At 50.1% G+C, this 27,836-nt stretch overlaps 1 protein-coding gene across 9 annotated transcripts; it reads left to right on the top strand.

The window, feature by feature from the left end:
- The first annotated feature begins 451 nt into the window (after positions 1-451).
- Positions 452-27,030, top strand: EEF1D (eukaryotic translation elongation factor 1 delta). Of its 9 annotated transcripts, none has more exons than XM_051611392.1 (9): positions 452-511; positions 12,661-12,784; positions 14,935-15,006; positions 20,142-20,207; positions 22,193-22,289; positions 23,038-23,141; positions 24,023-24,271; positions 25,965-26,159; positions 26,914-27,030. In XM_051611392.1, the coding sequence occupies exons 2-9, from the start codon at positions 12,665-12,667 to the stop codon at positions 26,950-26,952; spliced, it is 942 nt and encodes a 313-aa protein (XP_051467352.1). In that variant the 5' UTR covers positions 452-511; positions 12,661-12,664; the 3' UTR covers positions 26,953-27,030. The 9 variants fall into 9 exon arrangements, with proteins under 9 accessions (XP_051467352.1, XP_051467350.1, XP_051467351.1 ...); XM_051611384.1 differs by lacking the exon at positions 452-511 and adding an exon at positions 7,856-9,082 and having other exon boundaries at positions 20,145-20,207; XM_051611383.1 differs by lacking the exon at positions 452-511 and adding an exon at positions 7,857-9,082.
- Positions 27,031-27,836: the final 806 nt, after the last annotated feature.

The following is a 27,836-nucleotide window of genomic DNA, read 5'->3' as shown; positions in this document are numbered from 1 at the left end:
GGTGTGGTGATGGGTTGTTTTTTTTTTTTTTGGGGGTGGGGGTCCCTCTTTGTCTCCGCTCCGGCCCCGCGGCTGTCACCCCCCCCCCCCCCCGCCCCGTCCTTTAGTACGTGCCGGTCCCGCACACATAACCCCCCCCCCCCCCCCGTTTCCTCGCTCCGTTGGACTCGTCCCCGCAGCCCCCCCCCCCCCGTGGGTCGTACCACTTTGCGCCGAGGGGGGGGAAAGGAGCTTATCCACGCTTCTCGCCTCGCCCTGTGTGTGTGGAGCGGGGGAAGAAGAGGAGATCGCTCGGTGCTGAGCCCCGTCTTCCCCCTCTCCCCCTCCACACACACACCCCGGGAACGCCGTTATCCCTGATTCCCTTTCCCTCTCCCCCCCCCCTGGCCCCGCCGCACTTGGTGCGTTCCGCCCCCACAACCCCCCGCGCGGGGCGGCTCGTCCCCCTTTCCTGCCGCTGGAGGCCGAGCCGTGCGGAGCGGCCGCGGCCTGGCCGGGCCCAGCGCTGCCGGTGAGTCCCGCCCTCCCGTCTTTTACACCCCCCCTCCTCTCAGCTGCCCGTGGAGTCCTTCATCCTCTTCCCCTTTACCCCCCTCAGCCTCCGTCGTGCGGGTTTTGGGGGTCTCTCGGGGGGTCCTTCGCTCCCCTCGTGGCTTTTATTTTGAGGGGGGGGGGGCCTTGTGGTGTCTGTCGCTGTGAGGGATCCTCACGGCCCGTGGAGCTCTCTTCCCCTTCCGCAGTCCCCAGAAATGAGGTGGCGATCACCTCCCACCCGTGGGCTCCTTTCCCGCTCCCAAGCCCGAGGGAAGGGAATTCTGGGGAGGGGGGATGTGGGGGGGGGGGGGGGTCCCTCGTTGTCGCTCAGCCCCTTTCTCTCACAGTGGCGGGAAGGGTGGGAGTTGTTTGGGACCCTGATTCAATCTCTGCCCCTTGTTAAAAGGAGTCTCAGAATGGAGATGGTGAGGATTCGTCTGGGTGGTCCCTTCCCCTTCGTGGCTCCCTTCCCAATATCTGTCCCTTTCCCACGCCCCAGGCTCCTGAGGGAGAAGGCTTAAGGTGCCCTGGCTCTTTAGGGTTACTTTTCTCCACTCTAAGACCCGGGCAGTAGGGCGGTGATGCGCTCTCCTGTGCTTCTCCCAATCTTTTGGGTCCTTTTCTTCTTCCTTGGTCTGAGAAGGGGGCTGTGGGAGCCCCATTTCCTTCGGGGTCTCTTCTCGTACTCCAGGAAAGAAGGTTGTAGGGAGGCCCTCATTGTCTCTGAGATCCTTTTTCCCCTCCCAGGCCTAGGGAAGGGGGGATTTGGGAGTTTTCCTCTCTCTCTCTGGGATCCCTTTTCCTGTCTCGTGCTCTAGGTGGGTGGTTGCAAGAGCACCCGGTATAAGGGCTGAATGGGCTGATGCTGGAGGTGTCCCTAAACCTGTCCAGCTTTTGGGAGGTTCCCTTTATGCTGGGATCCTGGCTTGGGGGGGCTACCCCTGCTATATGGACTCCCACCCTTTCAAAAGTCTGGAGGGGTCAGTGCTGTTCTGCCCTGGTAGGGATGGGAGTTGAGGGGACCCCTTCTGTCCCCAGCAGCTCTGGGTGCCTCAGGGGTCTTCTCCCTATTCCTCATCTTGGCAAAGGTTTCTTGTCGAGTCACCTCCTGGGAAGGGAAAACTGGAGCTGCTTCCCTGTCCTGGCGCAGGGGTGTGGAATTCCCAACCCCTTCAGTGTTCCCAACCCCTCTAACCTTGGCAGTGCTTCCGGCAGCCTGTCCTGCTCTTCCCTCTTCTTTTTGTTTTGGAACAGCTCACTCGGGGAGGGATCTGTTTCAAAACCGTATTTGGGGAGTGGGCAGAGCCAGGGAGGAGGCTGGTGGTGCTCCCTGGGGGGGTTGTGAGGGATTTACAGCCCGGACTGAAGTTGCTGAGGCTGCTGCAGCCTGTCATTCCCTCCCCTGCCGCCGGAATCACTGGAGTCAGCCTGGATTTTGGATTTGCCCTTTCACATCTAGATCACTGATGTTTTTTTGGAATTGATTGAAATCTGATGTTCCTAATCCTGTTGGGCTCAGCGTGGAGAGAAAAATAACTTTGCTTGGCTGTCTGGCTGTAATTCTTCCTTCTCCTTTTCTAGGTGTGCCCTCTCCCTCCCTGACCTTGCAGGTATGCCTTTTCTTTTTCCCCCCCTCTTCACCTAAACTGCTTGTTTTCAACTACTCTGCCTTTTCTGGTGAAGGTGACTTCTTGCCTGTCTTTCCCTCCTCCTGGTTTCCCATGTCCTTGATCATTCCTTCACTTGCAACCAGCAGGTTTGTCCCTTGGAGCAGAGAGTGGTGTTTTTTGGTGATCAAGGTTGTCATTTCCCTGGCTGAGGTCCACGTGGAGCTTTGTCTTATGGCAAAGGGGCTGAAGGTGGTTTCTGACTCTCTGTCCTGCTGCTCAGGAGTTGGGGAAGAGTCAATTTAGGGAATTAAACCAGCAATACTACACAGGCTTTACGATTTTCTCATGCTTTAGTTGACGCTCTTGACTCCGTGGTGCTGTTGGAGGGGGGTGGCTTTGCTCCCAGACCCTCTGGTGTGAAACCAGCCTCTCTTCTTTTAACTCTGAATCACCAAAAGCTAAAAACAGGAAAAGCAGGAGATGGGGCAGGGTTGGTGCCTTTGCTGTAGAGCAGCACCATCTAACTCATGCCTCAATTCCAAGCTGGAACAACTCCTGCTTTTGTGCAGGACTGCAGCAGGAGCAGTTTTGGGAAGTGGAGAAGCATTCCACTGGGAAGGTGTGTTCAGTGCAGGTGTCTTGAGTGTGGCATAGCTCAGATGCTGGTCTGAGGCTGTAGAAGGGATAGGCTGGACCTTCTTTCTCCTCTTTCTGCTCAGTCTCTTGACATCAAATGGGCCCTTTCTGGGTTTTCTGGCTTATTTTTTTTTTCCTGGCTGTTGCTGGGATGAGTGCTGAGGAGCTTCTGGTGTGACACAACAGGACAGGGGCACTGAATAAATAAAACCGTGGTGACCAGGTCACCATCAGCTGTGCCAAGGCATGTAAGCAGATCTGCAGTTGGAGGATGGGGGCAGAAGCTCCTGGTGTGAGAACCTGTCAGGGCTGGGGGAAGGGCAACTTGTGGTGGCCTCATTGCTGCCCAGACCTGCAGAAGTCAGGCCTTCCCTGCCTAACTTTTTGGGGCTGCATCTAGGAGGTGTTTGAGGAGGGTCAAACTGCCCTGTGTCTGTCACCCCCTGTCCCCCAGTGCCACCTCTGCCCATTCTTGATGCCTTCTCTGAAGAAAGGAGTTAAACCACGACTGTAATCTTACCCTCTTGGTCATGGTTTGCAGGAAGCAGCTGTCACATCCCTCCACAAATCAGTGACTGTTGAGATTTGCCGCTCCTGCTCATCTAAAGATACTTTTTGGAAGTGTTTTTGAGCCACGTCAAACTGTTGACAACAATTTCTGGGACAGCTGCTTTCAAATGATGAAGCTGCCTGAGTTTCCATGCCGTGTTGGGTGCTGACAGGCCAGCCTTGGCACACAGCTGAGATTCAAATCATGCTTCACTTCCCCCTGCAAGGTACATTGTGCAGAACCTGATGGAATTTAGGTCTCTGGGAAGCTCTGACAAACTGATTTGTAACCTGGCTCCTCCCAAAATAAATGCATATTTATTTTATAGACCTATTTTATGTTACTTTCTCATGGGCAGAAGAGAGAGAAGCTTTTGTGAAACCAACACATGGAGTTGACTTATTTTTTTTTTGGCTGCAGCCTTAGGGTGATGTGTTGTACCCTTTTGTGTTACAGACTTTAAAAAAGATAAATAGCTAGGCTTCTTAGGCTAATGCAGCCAAACAGCTGAAGGCCAGGGCTTATTTTGGATTTACAGAACAACAATAGAGACTTTTTCCATTGCCTATTTTTAACTTGATGCATTTCCCACAGCACAGATTTGTTCTGGCTTGAAACACGTGGTGACCAGACAGCCTCAAGCCCAAAGCTCTGAAGCTACAATAAATGTAGCTACAATTAAAAATCCTTTCAGGGTTTTGTAAACTCTCTTTAATAACATTTGCCTTTTCCTGGGCCTTTGTAAAACACCCAGTGCATTGTCTGCTCTGGAAAAGCAGCATTCTGGATCCCATCCCTAGTACGTGGAGTAAGAGACGTATTTCAACCCCACTCAGATTTGTGAGGGTTTTTAAAGCACTTTCTGTGAAGTTTGCTGCCTCTTGTCTCCCAGTCTCAATTCATCTTGATGCTAAAAATAAAAGTAACTGCTTCACTTCTCAGAAATGTTACTGGGATGAATGTGGTTTGAGGGGTGATTTGAGGGAGCTGCTAGCTTGGTGCTGAGTGTGTGCAGACTTGGGGGGAGGCTTTCTATTGCAGCTCTATCTAGTTCCTGTGATTTGATTTCTGTGGCAGTTGAGAGTGTTCATAAACCTGCAGCTTGTTCTTTTTTAATGCTAGAACTTCCCATTTGAGGAGGGAAAGGAGAGTAGTTTTGAAAGCATGGAAACCAGCCTCGCACAGGCTGTGTGGGTTGGTCCCATGGTAGATCTGAGCTCCCTCAGCCTGTCCAAGTCTGTTTAAATTTCTCCTCCAAACTTGTGAAGAGCTGGATTTGTCCCTTCCCTTTTCCTTACTAGAAGACTTTGGAGCTGGAGTGTGAACTGGTGTCTGGTCTGGAGTAAATTGGTAAGCTGGGAGAACTGGTAGTGCTCTGGTGTTACTGGTCTGCAGCTTGCATCTCTCATCAGGCTGCCTGTACCAGCTCAGTTGCTGTAATTAAAAATCCTTGTCTATCCCCTTTTCCCAGGTCCCTCAGGGAAAACTTACGAAGACAGAGTAGCAATTACTTTTTTCCCTGTTTTTGTGTTTGTAAACTTCATTGAAAACCTGGTATTTTAATCATAACCTGAGGTTTGGCTCCTTGTGGAGACAAATAGGTTGTGAGTATCTTGGATTTGATTTTGAGAAATGGTAAGTTCCCTTTGTGAAGATTTTTTTTTTCCCTGGTCATAATCCTTTGTAAAAAATAGAGTTCTTGAATTCCTTTTGGTGGGGAATGTTTGTGGTCACTTTGCCTTGGGGAAGTTGTGTTGCTTCCTTGCAGAAATACCCTATTTTATTATTTTTTAACACGTAAAGTGGAATTAGTGGAGCTTGGTCAGTGGAACCTCTTAAATTCTGAAAGTCTTACATTTTACTTCATCAAATTGATGCTTTTCTTAAAAAAAAAAATAGGCTGAGTTATTGGCACTTGTGTTTTATTTCTCATTCACAGAATTTTGTACAGATCTCTAATATCTGGTAGAAATAGAGATTCTATAATCTATATTTCTGTGATCTATAATTCTAGATTATCTATAGATAATAGAAATAGCTACAATCATGTGACTTGATTATTTGATGTTATAATTAATTCTTAAGATTATTTGGTGTTTATTTACTTGAAACTGGGGGACCTGAGCTTCACTTTTGCACCAGCTGACATGACTGGGAGCCTGATTCCAGGCTAAATCCTTTTGGATATTTATAGTTTTTTATTGCTCTCTATTGACATCTACAAATAACTCAACATCTGTGGTGTTGGTTGATGAAGAGAACATAGTTCTGGAGAGTTAACCAGCTGTAAATGTAATTAGAAGTATTTCTAATGAGGGGAATTAGTGGTGATACTTTTGGCTGTTGTCATTCTGTGTCCTTGCTGATTAATTGCTGCGTCTCTACAACTTGAACCTTTTAACTTTTATCTTTTTTCTTAATGCTGTCATAGGAGTTAAAAAAGTAAGTACTTTGTGATTTTTTGGGTTTTCTGGAAAATCAGGGAAATGCAGGCACTGACCTGATCCTTCTTGCTAGGAGATGACTGCCCAGTTTTCTGATTTCCACTGGAAAGAAGCGAACTTTCAGAGGTTAATTTATTAAATTCCTCCCTGTCTGACTTGAATTCAAGACAGTTCTTTGATTTGAGGGAACTTCCTGATCACTGGGGTCCTCAACAAAGCTCCTCATCCTTAAGATGGGTGACCTGGGGGGTTGCAACTCCACTGCTTGGAGCTTTTTGCTGAAGGACTTGAGCAAAATCATCTATAATTAAAAAAAAAAAAAGAAATGAAACCCCAAATGTTAGGTTTGTTGTTTTTTTGTCAAATGGTCATGCTCTTTCTATATGGAAGGTTAGTAGCTGTAATTAAATTAAATATTTAAAGGTGTTTGAGTTTGAGCTGTATTGAGTCACATCCGGGTTTCTTGTTAACACCCTCTGGAGGTTCTTCTTGAAGTAGTTTAATTTATACCCTCAGAGTGTCACACCACCTGCATTGGGGTAGTGAAATACCCCTAATAAAGGGGGCTGTAAACCATGATTTATTTTTTTTTTCCTCCAAGTAACTCAAACCCACAGGAAGGCAAAGCCAAGCAGAGCAGTCTGGCAAATGCAGCAATCTGATGTTTTCAGGAGCTCTTCTCCACCTGAATAATCATGAAACCCCAACTTTTTGTCCTCCCTTTGCAGCTCCAGTTCTGCATTTTGCTTTTTTTTTTTACACTGACAAGTTTGCTCCCCTAGCTCTGGGTGGCTGCTGTTGTGGAATGTGTGCTCTGCAAAGCAGTGCCTTTGTGCACAGCACTTTTCATTGGCATCATTTCCTCATTTTGCAGTCTGCCCAACCATGGAAATGCAAATTTTCCTCTAGCAGACCTGGCCTCCTCTTCAGATTGCCCCCCCCCCGAATTGCTCAGTCCCCCCCGACAAGTTGTCCCTTTTTTCTTTCAGTTTAGATATTTTTTCACCTTTATCACAGTCTTTTCAGCAGCTGGTGAAGTTTCACAGCTCCAAGGAGAGACAAAAATCTACTTTTGCATATCAGAGTGATTTTTTTAATACTTAAATAATATTTTTTAATATTTAAATAATATAAAGTATGGAACTGATTTAGCATTTTTAACCATTAAAACATTTGAAAGATTAAAAAGGCAAAAAATGTTCATTTGTAATCAGAGTTTTTTGGTCTGTCAAGCCCTGGACTTGAGGCTTGTAAAAACCTTCCAGGAATGGTTGAAACAGTTTTTATACTTGGAAAGGTATTTTTTCTAGCTTTTTCAATAATCTAGACATACCAGGAGCTCCTTAATTATCTGTTTTTCCTTTTTTAAGTGTGACAAGGACAGGAAAAACACAAAACAGATGCAGATTTTTCATTTCAGTAGATTATTTTTTTGGTAAACTAAATGAATCATGAGATCTCCAGCTCTTGGTCAAATTGAAATTTGCCAATAAGGGTTTTTAAATCAAAAAGGAATCCTAGTTTTTATGTCAGCTCCCTCTGCACACAAATAGGAGTCACCAATGACCTCTAAACACAGTCAAGAATTGGGGCATCTCTTTTTTCTAGCCTGCCTTCCCAAATCGGTGCCTAGTTGAGAATATTAACGAGTAATTCAGGGCTAATCTACTAACTAGGGAAAAAAACACCTTTACGTTACCAGAGTTTTGAACAAAATCTTGTCTTTTCCTCCCAGTTTGTCTTCAAAAACGAATTTTGAAGTCCTTTCAGCCAGTGCCTTTATTTTTAAATATGTGCAGAATCCTTGAGATCAGAAGTATTTTAGGAGTGTTGTTTTGACTTTGGGAACTGGATGTGTTGTTTAATCTCTTTGAAAGCCTCAGGTGTTGTGTTGGTTTCTTTCAAATTAAAATTGGTAACAAAGGAAATACCGACCTGAATGCTCTTTGGCATGAATAATAATGCTGAGATGATCACTTTTGATGCTCTTGTGTGACTTGAGAAAGAACTGAAAGCCTGATGCATGCCCTTGCTTTGTGTGGTTTGGCTGCAACTCCATTGTTGTGCTTATCTTTTAATGCTGCCACTCTTTGGAAGATGAGGACCAGGAAACCTCCCTGCCCAGTAGAAAAAGTGTGGGTGGAGAAGCACAAATACGATGAAGCAGAGAGACTTCATTATGAAAGAGAAGCCACCCTGGCTGCTGCTGCCCCGGAGGAGTGCCAGGAGGTAGAGGCTGTAAATGGAATCTGCAATGATGACTCTGCTGAAAGTGAAGTCAAGGGAGACCTGAAGAAAACGAGGAATGGGAAGAAACAGAGGAAAGGGAAACGTTCTCCCAAACCCAGAAATGTGGCCTCTAAGTTAGACTCTGTGCTGGCTGGTTTGTCAGCTGACTGTGTGTGGTTTGAGAAGCCTTTCTATGATCAAGCTGAGAACCTGTACAGGCAGAAATTAGTGGATTGTCAGAATGAGGAGGAGGCACCTGAGACTCCACTAGCTGCTGAGCAGTCCCCTTTAGTGGCCAGGGCAAAAGCTGTCCAAGATGTTCCCAAGCCAAGGATGCTTTCAGCAGCCCTGCCCTGCTCCCATGGAAACCTGTCTGCCTGTCACCATGTTGTTCAGGACGTATGGGTCAACAAGTTTGACTTTGACAGGGCTGAGGGGATGTTTATTGAAAAAACTCAGTTCTTTGTCCCTCCAAATGTCCTCACCATCCCCTCTGTGGGGTCAGGCGTTGGGCTGAGGACACCAGATGAGGGTTATGTTACAGCCCTGCCTACTCCTGCCACGCCAGGCTTGGCTCCAGATGTTGCTGCAGACCCTGCTTCCTCCTCCATTCCCAGTGTGCCTGGCTCTGTCCACCAGACAGTCAATGGCAAGCCACAGATTTCAAGCTTGCAGGCTCTCATGTCCGAGGTGTGGCTGGAGAAACCTCTCTATGACGGTGCCGAGAAGATCTTCTACGAGAACATGTTTGATGGGCATCCATTGGGCCAAGCCGGGCAGCAGCAAGGGCTGAAGAACCCCCAGGAGGACAGGAAGGACCACAGAGGTGGAGAGGAAGCAGCCACCAAGCACCTGGAGATGGCCACCAACTCTCCACCTACCTGCTTTTTCTTACACGAGGACAGTGAGACCGTGTGGCTTAACAAGCCGACGTACGACAGCGCCGAGTCACGGTTCTATGCAGCTGAGGCCCTGGGCATGGCAAGAGCAGGAGAGAGGACAGGGGTGGAGGAATCTGCTGTAGTAAATCCCTCCCAGCCATCTCCTTCTGCTTCCAGCGTCCCGGTGCCAGAAAAGAAGTAGGAGAAGTTTATTCTGGGGTAACACACGTGCACAATTCCTGGTCAGGAGTGAGCTGAAGGGATTTGCATGTGTAGAAGACTTGGGTGTCCTTTGTGTCTGCAGGACCTGAGCCTGCATGGCAGAGGAGCATGGAATGGTTTGGGTTGGGAGGGACCTTAAAGAGCATCTAGTTCCAACCCCCTGCTATGGGCAGGGACACCTCCCAGCAGCCCAGGCTGCTCCAAGCCCCATCCAACCTGCCCTTCAACACTGCCAGGGATGGGGCAGCCACAGCTTCCCTGGGCAACCTGGGCCAGGGTCTCCCCACCCTCACAGCCCAGAATTTCTCCCTCACATCTCAGCTCCAGCTCCCTCTGCCAGCTGGAAACCCTTCCCCCTGCTCCCATCCCTCCCTGCCCTTGTCCCAAGCCCCTCCCCAGCTTTCCTGGAGCCCCTTCAGGCACTGGAAGGTGCTCTCAGGTCTCCCTGGAGCCTTCTCTTCTCCAGGCTGAACACCCCAGCTCTCCCAGCCTGTCTCCAGAGCAGAGCTGCTCCAGCCCTCCCATCATCTCTGTGGCCTCCTCTGGCCTCTCTCCAACAGCTCCATGTTCTCCTTATAGGACAGCTCTGGACCCAGCCCTGCAGGGGGGTGGGGGGCTCGGCAGAGTGGAGAAGAAATGGAGAATCCCCTCCCTGGCCCTGCTGGACACTCTTCTTTTGGTGCAGCCTAGAATACGTTTGGATTTCTGGGCTGTCACTGTAGGGAGACACAGCTGCTGAGCCAGGGAGCCTGTTTGTGGGCAGGCTAACTAGGGGAAACTCCTTGTAGAGTCATTTTGGTTGGAAAAGACCTTCAAGATCATCCAATCCAGCCATTCTCCCAGCCTTGCCAAGGCCACCACTGCCCCATGTCTCTCAGCACCACATCTACAGGGCTTGGAAACCCCTCCAGGGATGGGGACACTACCCCTGCCCTGGGCAGCCTGGGCCAGGGCCTGACAACCCTTTCAGGGAAGAACATTTTCCTCCTATCCCATCTGTCCTTCAAGAAACCCCCTTCTGGTGAATGCTGGTGGGTCAAGGTAATACTTTGTGTGGTGCCAGAGGTTCAGGGTTTAAAGTCAGGGCTGGGTATTGAGCTAAGGTTGGTCTTCCTCTTTGCATGGGGAGGGGAGCCTGAAGCTGTTCCCCTTTCTAGATGGGGTATTCCGTGCAAAAAGCCATAAAGATGAGAAGTTGGAGGGAGTCATCATGTGTGGAATTGTCTGCTTAGACCTCTGAGTGTTTTGTCCTTGAATCTGAGAAATTAGTGGTGGTGATTAGCTGTAAATTTCTGTCAAAAAGCCAAAAGGTTCCTTCAGAGAAGCTGTTATCCCAGTTCTCCAGAGCACCTGAGCTGGTCCTCGAGTTCCATGCAAGACATTTGATCATCACCAGCAGCATCCAACTTGGAGAAGGCTTGGGAGATGAGTGAAATGCAATTTAGGGCATCAGTCTGGTGAGAGTATGTGCTGTATTTGCTCCATCATGAGAGAAACTGACCTTTCTAATCTGTTAAACCATTTGGCCTGGAAGCTGCTGTTCGTTTTGAGCCAGGGCTGGCTGGGTTACAGCTGGTTGGATGTGAGTGGATGCAGCTGGGTAGGAAGAGTTCCTTCTCAAGTGGTAGGTGACCTTCATGGTCCTGGCAGTTACAAATCAGTTTACAAACATTTAAAGGCTGCCTTTTATGGCCTGGGTGAGGTCCAGGATAATACCACAGTGTTTAAAATGTGCTTTTATAGATGATTGAACCTCAAAGTCTGCTGCCTGGAGGGCTGGAAGGGCCTGGGATCCTATCTGAAGGCTTAGATGTTGTTTTGCAGTGACTGATGTTCTTGGAAAAAAGGCTCTTGGAGCATCAGTCCTTCTCTTCTGACACTTTTATGCCAAAAATCCTTTCTTAGAATTGTCTGGAAGGTTTTAAGATCCTTATGTCAGGTGATACAGGGTTTAGGGCACACATGCATTTTCACACTGTCCTGTTTGGAATATTTTTCTCTTCAGTTGGACAGAAGTAGACAGTTGGTAAAGTCCTTCACTCCTTCCCCAGGAAAGTCCATGTGTCCTTTCTAAAATAAGTGGCATAAGTTTGTCTGGGGTTCTTTCTTGGTGATACTGGTTGGCAGCTCAAGTGGGGTCTTGGAGGGTTGAGTTCTGGGGACGGTTTCAGTGTAGAGGACCTGTCTGGTGTGGTGGCCTCTGGTGTCTTTTGAGTAGGTAGATGAGAAAGATGCTTGTTTGTTTGTGTTCCAGAAGACATTATCTGCTGGCTTCTGTCAAAGTGGTTTTTTGGAGACCTGTGAGGTTTTGAGCTGGTGAGGAAAGGGCTTGTGGGTTGCTTGTAGTTGTGTGGTGGAATCTGGTGATGGTGTGTTCCAACCTTTTGATTGGGAAGGGCCTTTAAAATCCTCTAATCCCGCTGTTCCCCCAACCTTGCCAAGGCCACCACTGCCCCGGGTCCCTCAGCACCACATCTCCAGGGCTTGGAAACCCCTCCAGGGATGGGGGACACCACCCCTGCCCTGGGCAGCCTGGGCCAGAGCCTGACAACCCTTGCCAGGAGGAAGTTGTTCCTTATATCCCATCTATCCTTTAAGGGACCCCCTTCTTCTGCTCTCCCCACCTCTTCAGAGTCCTCTTGGCTGTGTTATCTGTCCCCTGGCTCGAAATTGGGGCACATCCTTTTCTCATACTTGCAAGGGCTCCATCATTTCCCTTCAAGTCAAGAAATTAAGCAACTTTTGGAAGCTGCTGCACTGAAGAAAAGTAACTTGGGCCATTTCACAGCAGCATGAGGATGTTTCCTGCTGTTCTTCCTTGTAGTGACAAGTGTCTGTCCCTCCCAGGTGTCACATTGCTGATGATTTTAATTTCCAAACACATGCAGCAGCTCCCAAAAGGGCATCTGTGATGCTGTTTTAGGCTGTGCATCTAGATTCCTGGAGGCTGGAATGCTCTGGGTGCTGGGCTGTTCCTTCCAGGAAGATTTGGTGGTGCACCTGGAGCAGCTTGTTGGTGACATATACTAGCCTGAGACAGCCAAAAGTTGCTCTCAGTGCAGTTTCAACCCAAAGAGGGTTGAAACCTGTTTAAATGAGTGAGCTGCAGTGGCAGGAGTCTCCACTCAGTGCTCCCTCCTGCTGGCACGTAGCTGAGTATTAGTCCAGCTATTTTAAGACTTAAAATACATTCCCTTTTTCTTTGGAGCTTCATGCACGAGACCTCTTTCTTAGCAGACTCCCCTGTGCCCACAGTGGTCTAGAAAACCCTGCTCTGAAAGCTGCTCTTTTTTTGAGGAAGAAGGTAGGGAGCAGCTGGTTTATTCTGTCCCCCTTTGGTGGCCAGGTCAGGTATAGGGGTTGATTAAACTGCCCTGCTTGCTTAAGAGGATCCTGTTCACTTAAAGCTTCCCACCAGATGGGAAACCAGAGAGCAGCAGGCACAGGGAAGAAAACACCCTCCTGACCAGCTCACTGCAAGCTGAACTACTTTTAGGAGCTCACTTGATTGTTGTTTTGGTGTTGTTTGTTTGGTTTTTCTTCCCTTCCTGCAGAAAAATGGCAGTGGACTACTTGGTGCATGAGAAGGTCTGGTTTGAGAAGTACAAGTACGACGACGCGGAGAAAAGATACTATGAGCAGATGAACGGGCCCGTTGGCAGCTCTTCACGCCAGCAGGTGAGGCTGCTGCTCAGGTGGGGTTTGTGGCAGATGGGCTGGAGCTTTCAGAGCCACTACAGGGCAGGCAAAAGGCCACCATCCACCTGGGTGTGCTCTTTTGTGTTATTTCCACTCTTGCTGGGCTGCTTTTTCCAAGTGTGAGGGTCTTCTCTGGAGCTCACTAAGCTTCCCCCCCCTCCCCAGTTATGAAGCCTTTTGAAAGATCATCTTCTGTGGGCTGTGAATCATGGGGTAGTTTGGGTTGGAAGGGACATAAGATCATCTAGTTCCAACCCCCCTGCATATGCAGGGACACTTCCCACCAAATCAGGTTGCTCCAAGCCCCATCCAACCTGCCCTTCAACACTGCCAGGGATGGGGCAGCCACAGCTTCCCTGGGCAACCTGGGCCAGGCTCTCCCCACCCTCACAGTGAAAAATTTCTTCCAGGAAGAGTTTCTCCAGTACAACCAGTGTACTGGGAGATCAGACACCCTTCCAACAACAATCACAGGCTGCAGCAGTTCCTACTCTTCATCTTGCCAGGCTGCAGTGACAGGGCAAAGATGCTCTCTGTCATCTAACAGGGGACACAGTTTGAACCACAAGCCCTGAGAGCTGCAGTTCTTTTGACTCTGATGGGTTAATCATGGAATGATTTGGGTTGGAAGGGACATAGAAGATAATCTAGTTCCAACCCCCCTGCATGGGCAGGGACACCTTCCTGTCCCCATTCAGCCAGGGAAGATGCTCTTTTGGAGCAGCTAAACCTACCCCTGGCAAGGGTTAGATTTTGTAGAATGTCAGGATGTTTAAAGAGAGGCACCGTGGCTCCAAAGAGACCAGGAATTCTGTTGTTACCCCTGAAATATCCCAGTGTGCTCCTGCAGGAGGCTGCATCCCAGTACTGGTGAGTTTGGGGGGGGGTGGGAGGAGGGGGGAAGCATGGTGCTGCTGCAGCTGAAGTTGTTCAGGCTTGAATATTAGTCCCAGATTATTTGTGTTGGAAGGTCTAGAGCTATCATAACCTCCTCCTGCTATGTCAAGAGCTGTTTAACTGCTTCTGCATTAGGTTGGTTCTGTAGAAAGCTGCTTGAGAGTTTCCAATGGCTGCCTTGCAAGTGCTGAAGCTTCTGGCTGAAGCTACAGCTTCTAGGCACACTGTTGTCTGTTCCTGCTGCTCATGCTGTTGTAGTGGTGGCACAGCACCTGCAGGACACTTGAATTCAAAATGAAAAGCTGTAGATGAGCTCCTGAGGTGGATGTTGAAGTACAACCCCCTGCAGCACTCTTAGAAGAACAGTGAGGGCCATTTCATGCCACCTAAAGAGCTTCCAGGGAAGAGGTTCTGCCTGTGAGAGGTGGTGTGAAGGCTCTGGTGGAGATTCTGCAGCAGTTTTATCAGTCACATCCCTGCTAAGGAAAGAGATCCACACTCCTCAAAACCTTCCTGCAACCTGGAAGTGGGAACCACCTGGATGTGTCCAGGCTGTTGCTCTTCTGTGGTCTGTTTGACACGGGGGGTTTTGGGCTTGGGGACAGTTTCACATCTCGGATCTTGCTCGTGGGGTTGCAGCCTGGGAGAGGCAAGCAGCAAATGGAAATGGATCATGGAAACTGAGTTTGTGCCCTGAGAAGGGAATTTTCCAAATCTAGGCTAAGGCATGGCAGGAAAATGGCGGGGGGGGGGAAATCCTTGTGCTTCCATACTCTGGGTTAGACCTCTCTGGTTAGAAGACTTCAGTCAGGGCTGTCCCTTCTTGCCTGAATACGATGACAGGTAACACCACACAACAGATCTGAGGAGCACTGGAGTGACTCCAACCCTCTGCCTGGCTGGCAGCTGTCTAAACCCTTCAGGATAATGACAGAGCTTTTGAAAAGCTCTTGGCTAGATGATCTTCTGGACATGTGGCCTGACATGACCAGGGATTGCAGTGGGTGCTGCTGGATTTAGATCCCATCCTTGCCACCAGTTCCGTGACGCTGAATCATTGCAAGGAACCCTCCCCTACTCTCCCCTCCCCTTTTTTTTTTTCTTTCATTCCCTGAGCACTTTCCCATGTTTCACTTTTTTCCCCTCCCTGTGCAGTTTCCCATGTTTCATATTTTTTAATTTAAAAAACAACAACACCCAAAACATCTTGGTTCTTTCTGCACTGTTTGCAGGAGAACGGAGCCAGCACGATCCTACGCGACATTGCCAGAGCCAGGGAGAATATCCAGAAATCGCTGGCCGGAGTGAGTACCCAAGCTCTCTCACCAGCTGGCTACCTGCAACCATTTTTAGCTGTGGTGCATCTCACAGAACCTCCATAGATTGGTGGGGATTCCTTATTTTTGAAGTTAGAGGAGAAGACTTCAGGTGTGCGGCGCCGCGTACCAGCCAGCATAGCTCCATCCCATCAAGGGCACCCATGTACTAGGAGTGCATGCTGCTGACCTGCTTGCTGGCCTTGCAGTGCTTTTTTCAAACTAACTGGATTTGGGGTTAAATTCTTCAGCTGTGCATTTCTTTTTCCCTTGCCTCCTGGTGGGAATGTTCCCAGGTGTCTTATCAAATTACTTATCTTAACGAGTTACAAGTCGATGTTAAAATGACCTCGCTGGGTAGCAAGCACTGAGCTGCCAGCAGGAGTGTGTGTCTCTCTCTTGGGGTACACTGAGCTGCCACCTTCTCTTTCCTGTGTGGCTTTCAGTTAGGGTATGTGCAAAAAAACAAATGGCCACTTCCACCTGCTGTATCCAGGGAATGCAGCTTGGCTGCCAGCTGAAAGTGTGGATCATCCTGTAGAAGTTCAGTCACATCCTTTCTGGAGGTGTTTATGTGCTGATGTGTGCAGGCAATCATGGAATGGTTTGGGTTGGAAGGGACCTTGAAGATCACCTAGATCCAACCCCCCTGCATGGGCAGGGACACCTCCCACTAAATCAAGTTGCTCAGAGCCTCATCCAACCTGCCCTTCAACACTTCCAGGGATGGGGCAGCCACAGCTTCCCTGGGCAAACTGTTCCATATCTCATCACCCTCACAGAGAATTAACTTCCTCCTAATATCTAACTTAGATCCCCCCTCTTTCAGTTTAAAACCATTAACCTTGTCCTGTCACTGCAAGCCCAGACAGCACTGTTAGAGCTCTTAATTTTTCAAGAGGAAGCTGAAATCCTAAATTAGTAAGTGGACTGGTTTATGGGTGAAGAAAATTCAGCCCATGTGTCTTGTTTTCTTACCTTTGCAGTGGGACTTCTACATACCTGCACTTACTTTTCATCTGGGGTATCAATCCTTTATTTGGCCTCATAACTCCCTCTTGGGGTGTTCAAAACCCTCAGTCTCTCTCTAGATCAGTGCAATAACAGGGAATCAAGCCTTTCTCAAGGGGAATATTTTGTATTCCTCCTTCCTTAACACAAGCAGAAAGGAGCTGTGAATATTTGGGGTGAACGTGAAGGAGTGTGGCTAATTACTTTCCCTCTGCCTGTTGAGCTGGATTCTGCAACTGCTCCAATTGAGCAATCCAAGATGCTCAGTACTTGGAAAAGAAGGGCAAAATTGGTGGAAAAGGGTTAAATTTGGTTAGATTCAGTGGTCATGGCAATCAGTGGAAAACTGGGAAAATTTAGTAATAATAAAATAAAAAACAAAGCAAAGCCTATTGAGAAGGAAAATACTTGGAAGTTTCCCAGTACTGGTTCCTTATTTCAGTAATTCAGCCAACAGCTTAGAGAAGATTTTCCTGAACTGGCTTATTTAAATTCACATCTGAAATGATGTTTGGGCTTGTAGAGACCATCAGTCCCTATCAAAGATTTTTAGTTTGGACTTTAGTAAAACAAATACAGGGAGAAATGAGCCACAGGGTTGGAGAACTCTGCATAGATAAGAGTTGAAATGCCTTTGGAAAGACCTTTTGTGTCTTTACATTAAATCTTTCATCAAAGACCCAACCTTTTCAGACTGGGCATGGTAGTTGCTTCCTCCAAGACCTGTCTCTCCTTCAGGAGCCGAGGTTGGATGTGGTGAGTAGGGCCAGGAAACCTAAAGACAAATGATCTGGGAGTGCTGCTGCTCTGTCCTGGAGGCATATTTGGCATCTGGCAGAATAATTTGTGGTTTGCCAAAGATGAGTTTCATGCCCTGGCCCTGGCACTCCTATTAAAGAGCTTCTTTGTGTCAGAAGCATGTAAAAGTGGATCACCCAGGCCCTGTCATGGGGGAACTGGCAAAGCACCAGACCAGGAATTGGAGACTGTTATTAACTCCTTTCCAACCCTGAAGGATTTGTTTTAATATTAAAATTCATCCTGATTTTTTTTTTTGTTATTCTTCCTGTGAAGAAAGCCTGGTGGGCTTGAGGATTTAAGGTCAGGATTGAGCCATAGGGCCTTAAAACTGGAATCTGGGATGTTGCAAAAAGTGAGTTGAGACTCCCCAGTAGAGACTTGAAGGGAAAAGCATCATGTTGTGCACAAAGTGTATGAGAGAAAATCACTGTTGTGCACCCTAGGCTGCATTGCTGGGCCACTCCATCATGTGTCTAAACTGCAGCTGCCATTCTGCTCCCAAAATTTGTAGTTCCTTAGCTAAGGAACTTAGTGTAACTGATCCTGCCTTGCTCTGACTTGCACAATACCCCAGAGAACTCAAGCTTGTTAATTTTTCCACATGTTGCCAGTTCTCTGCCCTGGAACCACCATCAGATCTTCTGTGTTCATGAGCGGGTTAGAAAGGCTGAGCTGTTGAGAAAGAAGCCTGAAACATCAGCTGTTGTAGCTCACGTTTTTGGAAGGTTCATCATTCATCTTGGACACAGAGCAGGCTTGACTTCAGAACGTGCTTAGACTTTGTGTTTCAGAAAGCCAGATTTATACTGTGGGTCCTACAGAGTCGTTGTGAAGCTTGTTTTTATGGTCAGGGTTTAGTCTTCCCTTCCACCTGAAGATGCAGAGTTATTGTCAGGAGTCTAAAGATGGAGCAAGTGAAGAGTTGGCTCTTGTAAGGTGTGGAGATGGAAGATGAGAGCCTTCCTTTTGCTGTCAAATTCAGCCAGGGCTGGTTTCAGCTCTGCTTCAGCTGGTGTTCTGCAAGGTGTGGATGAGCAGGAGAAGGGCTGAGGCAGTGGTTTGTTACCTCCTGAAGGAAGGTACAAAGCTCTGATGCTGGAAACATTTGTTTGCATGTGCCTTTCATCCCGGTTTGAGTGGTCACCTGTGCTTTGAACAGTCCTCTCCAGTTGACATCTGTTCAATGACTGATGCTCTACAAGATACTAAGGTTGTTAATTACTGCAGTACTGCAGCTGGTGGCATGGAGACCACAGGTGGGGAGAGGTCTTCCAGCTGGGGGACCTGAGGCAAGGAGAGTGACTTGCTCTCAGGTCAGCAACAAGTCCAACAGGACTGAACTCTCACATCTTACCCCTCCCTGGGGTAGAGAAATCAAAAGGGATGGCTCTGGGTGGGTGGCTGGTGGGAGGCTGAAGCTCTCTTGTTTCTCTCTCTGTCCAGCCTCCCTCTCACAAAGCATGTTTGTGTGGGTTTCAAACAAGAAAAGCTCCCAGAAAAGGGTTGATTCATCCAGATACTTTCTGTAGTTCCAGCTTTCCAGCTGTGTCCCTTGGTTGGGCCTCACATCCCAAGGGAAGAGCTTTTACCTGCAGTTCATAGAACCATGGAATGGTTTGGGTTGGAAGGGACCTTAAAGATAATCTAGTTCCAACCCCCCTGCATGGGCAGGGACACCTCCCGCCAGCCCAGGCTGCTCCAAGCCCCATCCAACCTGCCCTTCAACACTGCCAGGGATGGGGCAGCCACAGCTTCCCTGGGCAACCTGGGCCAGGCTCTCCCCACCCTCACAGCCCAGAATTTCTCCCTCACATCTCATCTCCAGCTCCCTCTGCCAGCTGGAAACCCTTCCCCCTGCTCCCATCCCTCCCTGCCCTTGTCCCAAGCCCCTGCCCAGCTTTCCTGGAGCCCCTTCAGGCACTGGAAGGTGCTCTCAGGTCTCCCTGGAGCCTTCTCTTCTCCAGGCTGAACACCCCAGCTCTCCCAGCCTGTATCCAGAGCAGAGCTGCTCCAGTCCTCTTGTCATCTTCATGGACTCACTACAACGGCTCCATGTCCTCCTTATGTTGGTGGCTCCACAACTGGCCACGTGCAGCCATCTCTCCTCTGAGCTTCTTGATCTGCATTTGCAGCCTGGATGTCTTTTCACCTGCAGGCTCAGTGCCAGCTGGCAAAGTGGGGGTGAAAAGGGAAGGAACTGGTGCATTGCAGAGCTCATCCTTGCTCTGCACACTTCCCTGGGTGCTCCTCAGAGTTGTGCAGACAGCTGGGTTGGTGTCCTGGGGTTTTATACTGCTCCAAAGTTCTGTTGCAGTAACAAAATGAGGGTTTGGTGTGGTTTTTTTAGGAAAATGGCTGTGATTTTCTCCAACCTTTCCCCTTAGTGACACCGCCACATGAGGTTGGCAGGTTTGTCCTGAGCTGGGGGTACCTTGGCCAAGCTGTGGCCACCTTGCAGAGTCTTGAACATCCATGGATGTGTGCTGGGTCACCACAGGGCCTGCTGACACGTGTCACCTTTGGGCTTGAGAACGTGGCTCCGGCCTCAGAGTGCCAGACATCTGTGGTGCCTGCTGAGCAGCTGGACCAGCTGTTTTGGAGGGGGGAAAAAACCCCAGCTCTGCATCTTTTTTTTTGCAGGTGTTACAGCTCCAGAGTCAAACCAAGAAGAGTCTTCTCAAGGGGTGGGGATGGGTGTGACAGTTGCCAGGGTTTCAGTGAAGTTAATTTAGGTCTTGGCCCTGACAGTCTGACTGGGACAGGGGGAGGTCGGGCAAGGAGTTGATCTGAGCTTTCATTTTTGTCCTTACTGTTTCAGGGTGGCCCAGTGGGATGAGCCCACTGTGGCTAGCAGCCTCTCTTCTGGTGGCCAAGTGAGGATGGAAGCCCCTGCAGGGTTGTGTTGCTTTACTGGGGACTTTTAAAAAGTCTTGCTAACTTTGCATGTTCTTCCACATCTGTCAAGTATGAGTTTTAGCTAACTAGAGAAGACCATGCTCCACCTCTGATTTTAGAGATGAGGAGGTGACTTGAGGCATGATGCTCTTGGCATCTCAGCCTGGTTCTGCCACCCAGCTGTGTGACCTTCCTGCAGGCACTGAGGTGTTTTAACAAGGAGATGGCAGAGTTCATGGATCAGTGTTGCTGGGCAAGCTTTGTCCTTGGTGTGAGGCTGTAGCTCATGGCTTGACCACTTGTCCTGCATGTGGATCTGCTTCCTGCACTTGAACTGACTCTTCCAGCATGAGTGAAATCCTTTTCCACCTTCCCTGTTGAACCAAAACATCCCCCAAACCTTTTGCCCTTTGCAGCAGAAGACAGTTCCTCGTAGTAAAGAAGCTCCTGCCCGTCACAAGAGGCAGTCAGGCCGCTCAACTGTAAGTCACCTGTGCATGGGTGGAGCTGCTTGTGTGATGTTGAGAGGACGTTGTAGGGCAAGGACAGCCCTGCCTCTGAGAGGTGGGCCAAGTTCTCCATCCTTGTGATGAGAAGCATTTGTCCTTCAGCACGTGGTGTAGCTCAATTTATGTAATAGGGTCTTCTGCTTGGGGGCTTGGGGTCTGCCAGCTTGGTGTCACAGAGTCATGGAATGGTTTGGGTGGGAAGGGACCTTAAAGTCCATCATGTTCCAACCCTCCTGCCATGGGCAGGGATACCTCCCACCAGCCCAGGCTGCTCCAAGCCCCATCCAACCTGCCCTTCAACACTGCCAGGGATGGGGCAGCCACAGCTTCCCTGGGCAACCTGGGCCAGGCTATCACCACCCTCACAGCCCAGAATTTCTCCCTCACATCTCATCTCCAGCTCCCTCTGCCAGCTGGAAACCCTTCCTCCTGCTCCCATCCCTCCCTGCCCTTGTCCCAAGCCCCTCCCCAGCTTTCCTGGAGCCCCTTCAGGCACTGGAAGGTGCTCTCAGGTCTCCCTGGAGCCTTCTCTTCTCCAGGCTGAACACCCCAACTCTCCCAGCCTGTCTCCAGAGCAGAGCTGCTCCAGCCCTCCCAGCATCTCCGGGGCCTCCTCTGGCCTCTCCAACAGCTCCGTGTCCTTCCTGTGCTGGGGACCCCAGCCTGGCCCCAGCCCTGCAGGGGGGTCTCAGCAGAGGGGACAATCCCCTCCTGGCCCTGCTGGTCACACTGCTGGGGATGCAGCCCAGGACATGGGGGGATTTCTGGGCTCATGTTGAGCTTCTCCTCACCCAACACCCCCAAGTCCTTCTCCTTTGGGCTGTTTTTGATCCATTCTTCCCCCAGCCTGTGTCTGTGCTTGGAGTTGCCCTGACCTTTGTGCAGGACCTTGCACTTGGCCCTGTTGAACTTGATACAGTTTGCCCACCTCTCTAGCCTCTGTAGGTCCTTCTGGATGTCTCCCTCCCCCCCGAGTGTGTCACCTCACCACCCAGCTTGGTGTGGTCAGCAAACTCACTGAGACTGCAAGTTTGGGGGTGACCAGGGACTGCAGATCTGCCCTTGTGTTCCTGAGCCTGCCTCCAGGATGAGCTTCATGTTGCTTTTTTGGGCCCTGTCTCTTTTTGGGTGGGTGAAGACCTTCCTGCTAGAGCAGCTCCCACTGCTCCACCCCAGGGCCTGGCATCTCCCAGCCCTGCTCTCCCTGTGCCACCTGTTCCTCATTCTGACCCCTGTTCTCCGCCGTCCTAGGTGATCATCTGAGATCTCAAGATCTCTAAGCAACCAAGAACCACATCATCACTGCAGGGTGCACTGGGAAGGGCATGAATTGTTTCCTCTCTTGTTGTATTCAGTTCTAAATGACACTTAAATGTGAAGGCCTCTGGGTTTCTTTCCCTTTGATGATTGGAATTTCTAGGGTGGGGCCTCCTTAAAAATAAAAATTAAAAAAAAATATTTTTTTTGCCATTTCAACACTTTTGAAGCTGGATGGGTGTAATTGCACTTCAGGATATGTTTAAATGGGTTCAGGTGGTTTTGAGAGGAATGAAAGGCTGGACTGGGGAAGGTGGGAGTATAAAAATGCAAGGAGCTCTTTCCAGCTTCCCCAGGGACTTGCTGTGTGATGTTGGGGAGGTCACTTCTGTGGCTCAGTTTGTCTGAGGAGCCCAGCTGCTCCATTCAAAGGGGTTTTGCCAAAGCATCTCCAAACCTGTGTGTTTTGTGGCAGCCTGTGACCTGAGACTGCAGAGAAATTTACCCTTTGCTCCCCTCTGCCAGCTGAAGCTTCTTGAGATGCTTCACCCTGTAGAGCTAGAATCAAAATGTTCCTAGATCAGCTTCCTACTTTCTCTTCTTTCCCTGAAGTCATGACTCTTGTTTTGCTTCTCTGAACCTCTGAGCTGGGGGTGGGGTGGTTGACCAGCTTTGTTCCATCTTGGTTTTCCTTCTTGCAGAGTGCAAACACCACCTCTCCTGGGCCTGCTGGTGACCAAAATGAGCTCCTTGCCAGAATTTCTCACCTGGAGGTAGAAAATCAAAACCTCCGCAGTGGTAAGTGGGAGAAGCTTCTTGGATGGGGTCCTGCTTCTGCTGGGGTGTGTCCCTTGTTGGGTTTGTCTGTTGGAAGGTGAGCACGTGCCAAGTGTCTCCATCAGAGCTTTTGCCCCCTCTTGACCTGGGGCAACTGGTGGGTTTTAAAGCCCAGTTTGAGCAGCAGCAAATTTGTCCTGACTGAATCATAGAATCACTGAGTGGTTCATGTGGGAAGGGACCTTAAAGTCCATCATGTTCCAACCTTCCTGCCATGGGCAGGGATACCTCCCACCAGCCCAGGCTGCTCCAAGCCCCATCCAACCTGCCCTTCAACACTGCCAGGGATGGGGCAGCCACAGCTTCCCTGGGCAACCTGGGCCAGGCTCTCCCCACCCTCACAGCCCAGAATTTCTCCCTCACATCTCAGCTCCAGCTCCCTCTGCCAGCTGGAAACCCTTCCCCCTGCTCCCATTCCTCCCTGCCCTTGTCCCAAGCCCCTCCCCAGCTTTCCTGGAGCCCCTTCAGGCACTGGAAGCTGCTCTCAGGTCTCCCTGGAGCCTTCTCTTCTCCAGGCTGAACACCCCAACTCTCCTCATGTCTTGCCTAAATCTCCCCTCTTCCAGTTTGAATCCATCCCTCGTTGTCCCCTCACTCCAAGCCCTTGTAGAAGTCCCTCCCCAGCTTTCCTGTGGTGAAGCGCTGATGCAGAACCTACATGGTGGTTCTTTTTATTCCCTCCTCCCCCCCCCCTCCTTTCTTCTGACAGTTGTCTCAGACCTTCAGATGTCCATCTTCAGGTTGGAAAGCCGCCTGAACGCTCTGGAGAAGTCATCTACCTCCCACCAGCCCTCACCAGTTCCTCCAACCCAGGTGAGCTTGGACAAACTGCTGTCCTTCAGTGCTTCACAGTCCCGAAGTGCCAGGTCATTTTCTGAGGTCTCGTGAGGAGGAAGAAGAGCTCCTAGTTGGGGTGAATTTGCAGGTTTTTTTCCATCCATTTTGGCAGCTGCTTCTACAGCTTCCCCAAACAGGACATGGGAGGAGGAATGTTCTTGCCCCCAAAACCAGCAATGAAGCTACGTTAGGTACTTCACCTGCTGCAGATCTGTGGGAGTTTGGGTTGATTTTATTGGTTGGTTTTGGTTGATTTGATTTGCATTTACCTCAGGGTGCTGTGGGTTTCTCAGCAGGCACCAGGTAAAATGGGGCATTGTTACCATAAATGAGCAGGATTTAAAAAAAAAAAACAACAACTTCCCTGTAAGAAGGTATTTAATTTAATTAATTCATTTAATTTAAGAGAAAACTCTGTGGGAGCTGAGTGTTTGGCACCAGCGTGATCAGCTCTTGGTGTTGGTTGAAAGATGAGCTACCAGAAGTGCTGGTGGTCTCTGCAGTCATCCTCATGTGAGGAGAAGACACTTGGTTGTGTTCCCAGCTGCTGTCCCACCTGGACTCCCAGGCTCTGGAAATCCTGAGCCCTTAGGAGAAGGATCAGCTCTTGGCTACCTGGTGGTTTTTACTCTAGAATCTGCTCTGTTTCAAAGGTCCATCTGGTCAAACGTCCTATTTTGATGGCCAGTAGCTGATTCTTCACCCAAATGACATGGTGTGGGCCATGTTCTCACCACCTTGAGCAGTGTAGGCTTCTGTTCCTGGGCTCCTCCCAGGTGCTGCTCTGCTTCACCTCCAGGTTAATCTTCTCCCCTTTTTCCTTCATGCAACCTTGAATGGACGTCACCCCGATGAAGAAAGTGGAACCTTTCAGTGTTCCCTCCAAGAAGGTGGAGCTCCCATCAGCTTCACCAGCAAAGAAAGCTGAACCAGCTGCTGCAGAGGAAGATGATGATGATGACATTGACCTTTTTGGAAGTGATGATGAAGAGGAAGACCAAGAGGCTGCCAAAGTCCGGGAGGAGAGACTGCGCCAGTACGCGGAGAAGAAGGCCAAGAAACCTGGTCTGATTGCCAAGTCTTCCATCCTTCTGGATGTGAAGCCAGTGAGTAGCTGAAGTGGTGGGAGCTCCTGAGCCCCACGGGGGCTGGTGAAGATAGGACCTACAGAATTCCTCCTTCCAGTACCTGAAAGGGCCTGTGAGAAGGCTGGGGAGGAGCTGCTCACAAGGATGTGTAGTGATAGCACAAGGGGTGATGGTTTCAAGCTAGAAAAGAGCAGATTTAGGTTGGACATTAGAAAGAAGTTCTTTAATATGAGGGTGGTGGGTCACTGGAACAGGTTACCTGGAGATGTGGTGAAGGCCCCATCCCTGGAGACATTCAAGGTCAGGCTTGATGGGGCTCTGAGCAACCTGGTCTAGTGTGAGATGCTTCTGCTTATTGTGGTGGGGTTGGACTGGATGACTCGTAGAGGTCCCTTCCAACTCTAACCATTCTCTGATTTCCAAAGGGTCAGGGGGAGGTGGGATTTTGCAGCTGGGATCTGTAGGCTCCACCCTGCTGCCCTTCCCCTTGCAGCTTGGCAAGTGCAGGATATTCCCTCAGGTTCCCCTGAGCAGGACTAGCTCTTTCTCATTGGAGAAACAATGGGTAGGAAGGCACTGGAACAGGTTGCCCAGGGAGGTTGTGGAAGCCCCTTCCCTGGAGGTGTTCAAGGGCAGGTTGGATGAGGCTTGTGCAGCCTGGTCTGGTGGGAGGTGTCCCTGCTCATAGGAGGGAGGTTGGAACCTGATGATCTTTAAGGTTCCTTCCAACCTTCACCATTCCATGATAAATGCCCTAAAGATGGGAATAAACCCCAGCTGTTGTGGTAGAACAAAAACTCTGGGCTGATTCATGTTCAGAGAGATGCCCCTTGGTCAAAGTCACTTTAAAGGGAGCAGTTCTCTTGCTGCAGGGAGGATCCTCCTGCATCTGCAGGGCCTGGAGGTGGAATCAAACCAACCTGCTCTGCAGTGTTGCTGCCAAGTCACATTTAGCTTGAATCAACCCATTGGTTAATGCTGGTGAGAATGGCCAAGGAAAGGTGAAGGGTCTGGAGCACAAGTTCTTATGGGGAGGGCAGGGATGGTCCTTCTGTGCTCAGCACGGGGGAGGAGGCACCTCAAATCCTGGGGTCAGTTTTGAGCCCCTCACTACAAGAAGGACATTGAGGGGCTGGAGCGAGTCCAGAGAAGGGCAAGGGAGCTGGGGAAGGGGCTGGAGCAGAAGGAGAAGGGGCTGGAGAACTTGTGAGGAGCAGCTGAGGGAGCTGGGGGTGTCCAGCCTGGAGCAAAGGAGGCTGAGGGGAGACCTGCTGGCTCTGCAGCTGCCTGAGAGGAGGTTGGAGCCAGGGGGGTCGGGCTCTGCTCCCCAGGAACAAGCCCTGGGACAAGAGGGAACGGCCTCAAGTTGTGCCAGGGGAGGTTGAGGTTGGATCTGGGGAACAATTCCTTCCTGGCAAGGGTTGTCAGGGCCTGGCCCAGGCTGCCCGGGGCAGGGGGGGAGTCCCCATCCCTGGAGGGGTTTCCAAGCCCTGGAGATGGTGCTGAGGGACGTGGGGCAGGGGTGGCCTTGGCAGGGCTGGGAGAACTGGTGGATTTGATCATCTTGGAGGGCTTTTCCAGCCAAAAAGGGTTCTGTGGAGGTACAGCTTGGATCAGCTGAAACATACCAAGAGATTTAGTTTTGATTTAAGTCACTTGGGTCCAATGGTGATCTGGAGAACACTCAAGTTCTTACTTCACACTTTTCCAGTGGGATGATGAGACTGACATGGCCAAGATGGAGGAATGTGTCCGGTCCATCCACATGGATGGGCTGGTGTGGGGAGCCTCCAAACTGGTCCCAGTGGGCTATGGCATCAAGAAGCTCCAAATCCAGTGCGTGGTGGAGGATGAGAAAGTGGGGACAGACATCCTGGAGGAGGAGATCACCAAGTTTGAAGACTATGTAAGTCTTTTCCACCAGCTCTCTAATGACCTGTGGGGTCATTTTTAACTCGGGTTCATTTGCAGATTTTGGCAAATTGGGTTTTTTTGAAAGAAAACCACGTGGAATTGATGGTGTCCTCTTGCCAAGACACTTGTGTAGTGTATTTACATTTAGTCTTCTGTTTTTTTTAAGGCTGACTGGTGCAGGTGTCTTGGAGATGTCTACATGATCTTTAAGGTCCCTTCCAACCCAAAAGGTTCTGATATTTTCTGGAGCCACTTGCAGGCTCTTGGCTGCTCATCCAGCCCCCACCAGCTGCTGCTTTTGGAGAACTCCTGCTTTCATGCACCACCAGGGTAGTCACACACAAATGTCCACCCTTGCTGGCTGAAGCTGGAGGAGATGCCTCCATCCTTCCTCCTTCCACGGAAATGCCAGTAGGGGCTCCAGCCCTGTGCCTGGTGATAGACAGAAGGCTCAGGAGTCCTGCTGTTGGGGGAGCAGCTTGTTACATACTCATTTTTATTCATCTCACTTTCTGCCCCTGCATCTTAACATTGTTAAGACCCATGGTAAAGGTGCATCCAGGCACCAGCCCAGGGTTGGGACAGATTGCTGAGTATTAACAATTTTTTTGAAGTCCTCACAGCTGGGGACCTGGGCCTGGGAGGGACCTGGGCTGTGCTGGAGCTTTCTGAGCGTTTTGAAGGTCTGGAATCAACATCTCCAAACCCTGGGGTGACCTCTGGCTGCTGCTTTTGTTCTTCTTCAGGTGCAGAGCGTGGACATTGCTGCCTTCAACAAGATCTAGAGGCAAGAACTGTATCCCCATCCCTTCCTCCCCCACCTGAAACTGTAACTAATAAAGGTCAGGATTGGGAAGTGCAAATTGGGTTGTTTTTTTTCTGCCAAGTCCAACTTTGGAGGGATTTGTTGGGGAGACTTGGGGGGTTATTTCCCTTTTTCCTGCTTTAAAAGGAAGGGTTTTGTGGCAGGGGTGACCTCCATTTTGGGGTTGGAATGAAGGTCTGAGTGATGCTGTGGCTGAGCAGTCTCTGTGTTAAGGGTGTTTGCACCCACCTTGCCCAAGGTGGAGACCCCAGAGAGTCTCCACCCAGCATGAGTCACTGGGAACCATCTAGGAATTGCTGGTTTGGGGCTGAATTTTCCTCCCTTGTTTCTCCTGATGTCCTGCACAGGTGACTTCAGCTGGTTTGTGAGGAGTCAGGGCCATGCTGGGCCTGTAGAGAGGGGAGGTGGCACTTGCAAAGTGCCAGAGTCCAAGGTCCAGGTGAGAGCTGCCACCATCAGGAAGTGCCCTGAGGTTGTGCTGGGAGCTCTGGGCGGAGCACCAGCCTGGGTGGGTGTGGAACAAAGTGACAGTTACTCTGGTGACAGCTTTCCTGGCCCTTGAGTGGTGCCCGTGTCACCCCTGAGCAGGTGCCCAGGGTGTCAAGTGGTGACCTGTGTGTGCTCACAGGGTCTGGAGAACTTGTGAGGAGCAGCTGAGGGAGCTGGGGGTGTCCAGCCTGGAGCAAAGGAGGCTGAGGGGAGACCTGCTGGCTCTGCAGCTGCCTGAGAGGAGGTTGGAGCCAGGGGGGTCGGGCTCTGCTCCCCAGGAATAAGCCCTGGGACCAGAGGGAACGGCCTCAAGTTGTGCCAGGGGAGGCTGAGGTTGGATCTGGGGAACAATTC

This window comes from Apus apus, chromosome 2 (assembly GCF_020740795.1).
Source record: "Apus apus isolate bApuApu2 chromosome 2, bApuApu2.pri.cur, whole genome shotgun sequence".
Lineage (NCBI taxonomy): Eukaryota > Metazoa > Chordata > Aves > Apodiformes > Apodidae > Apus > Apus apus.
Note: the sequence above shows the minus strand (reverse complement) of the source record. Positions and strands in the feature narration are given on the sequence as shown.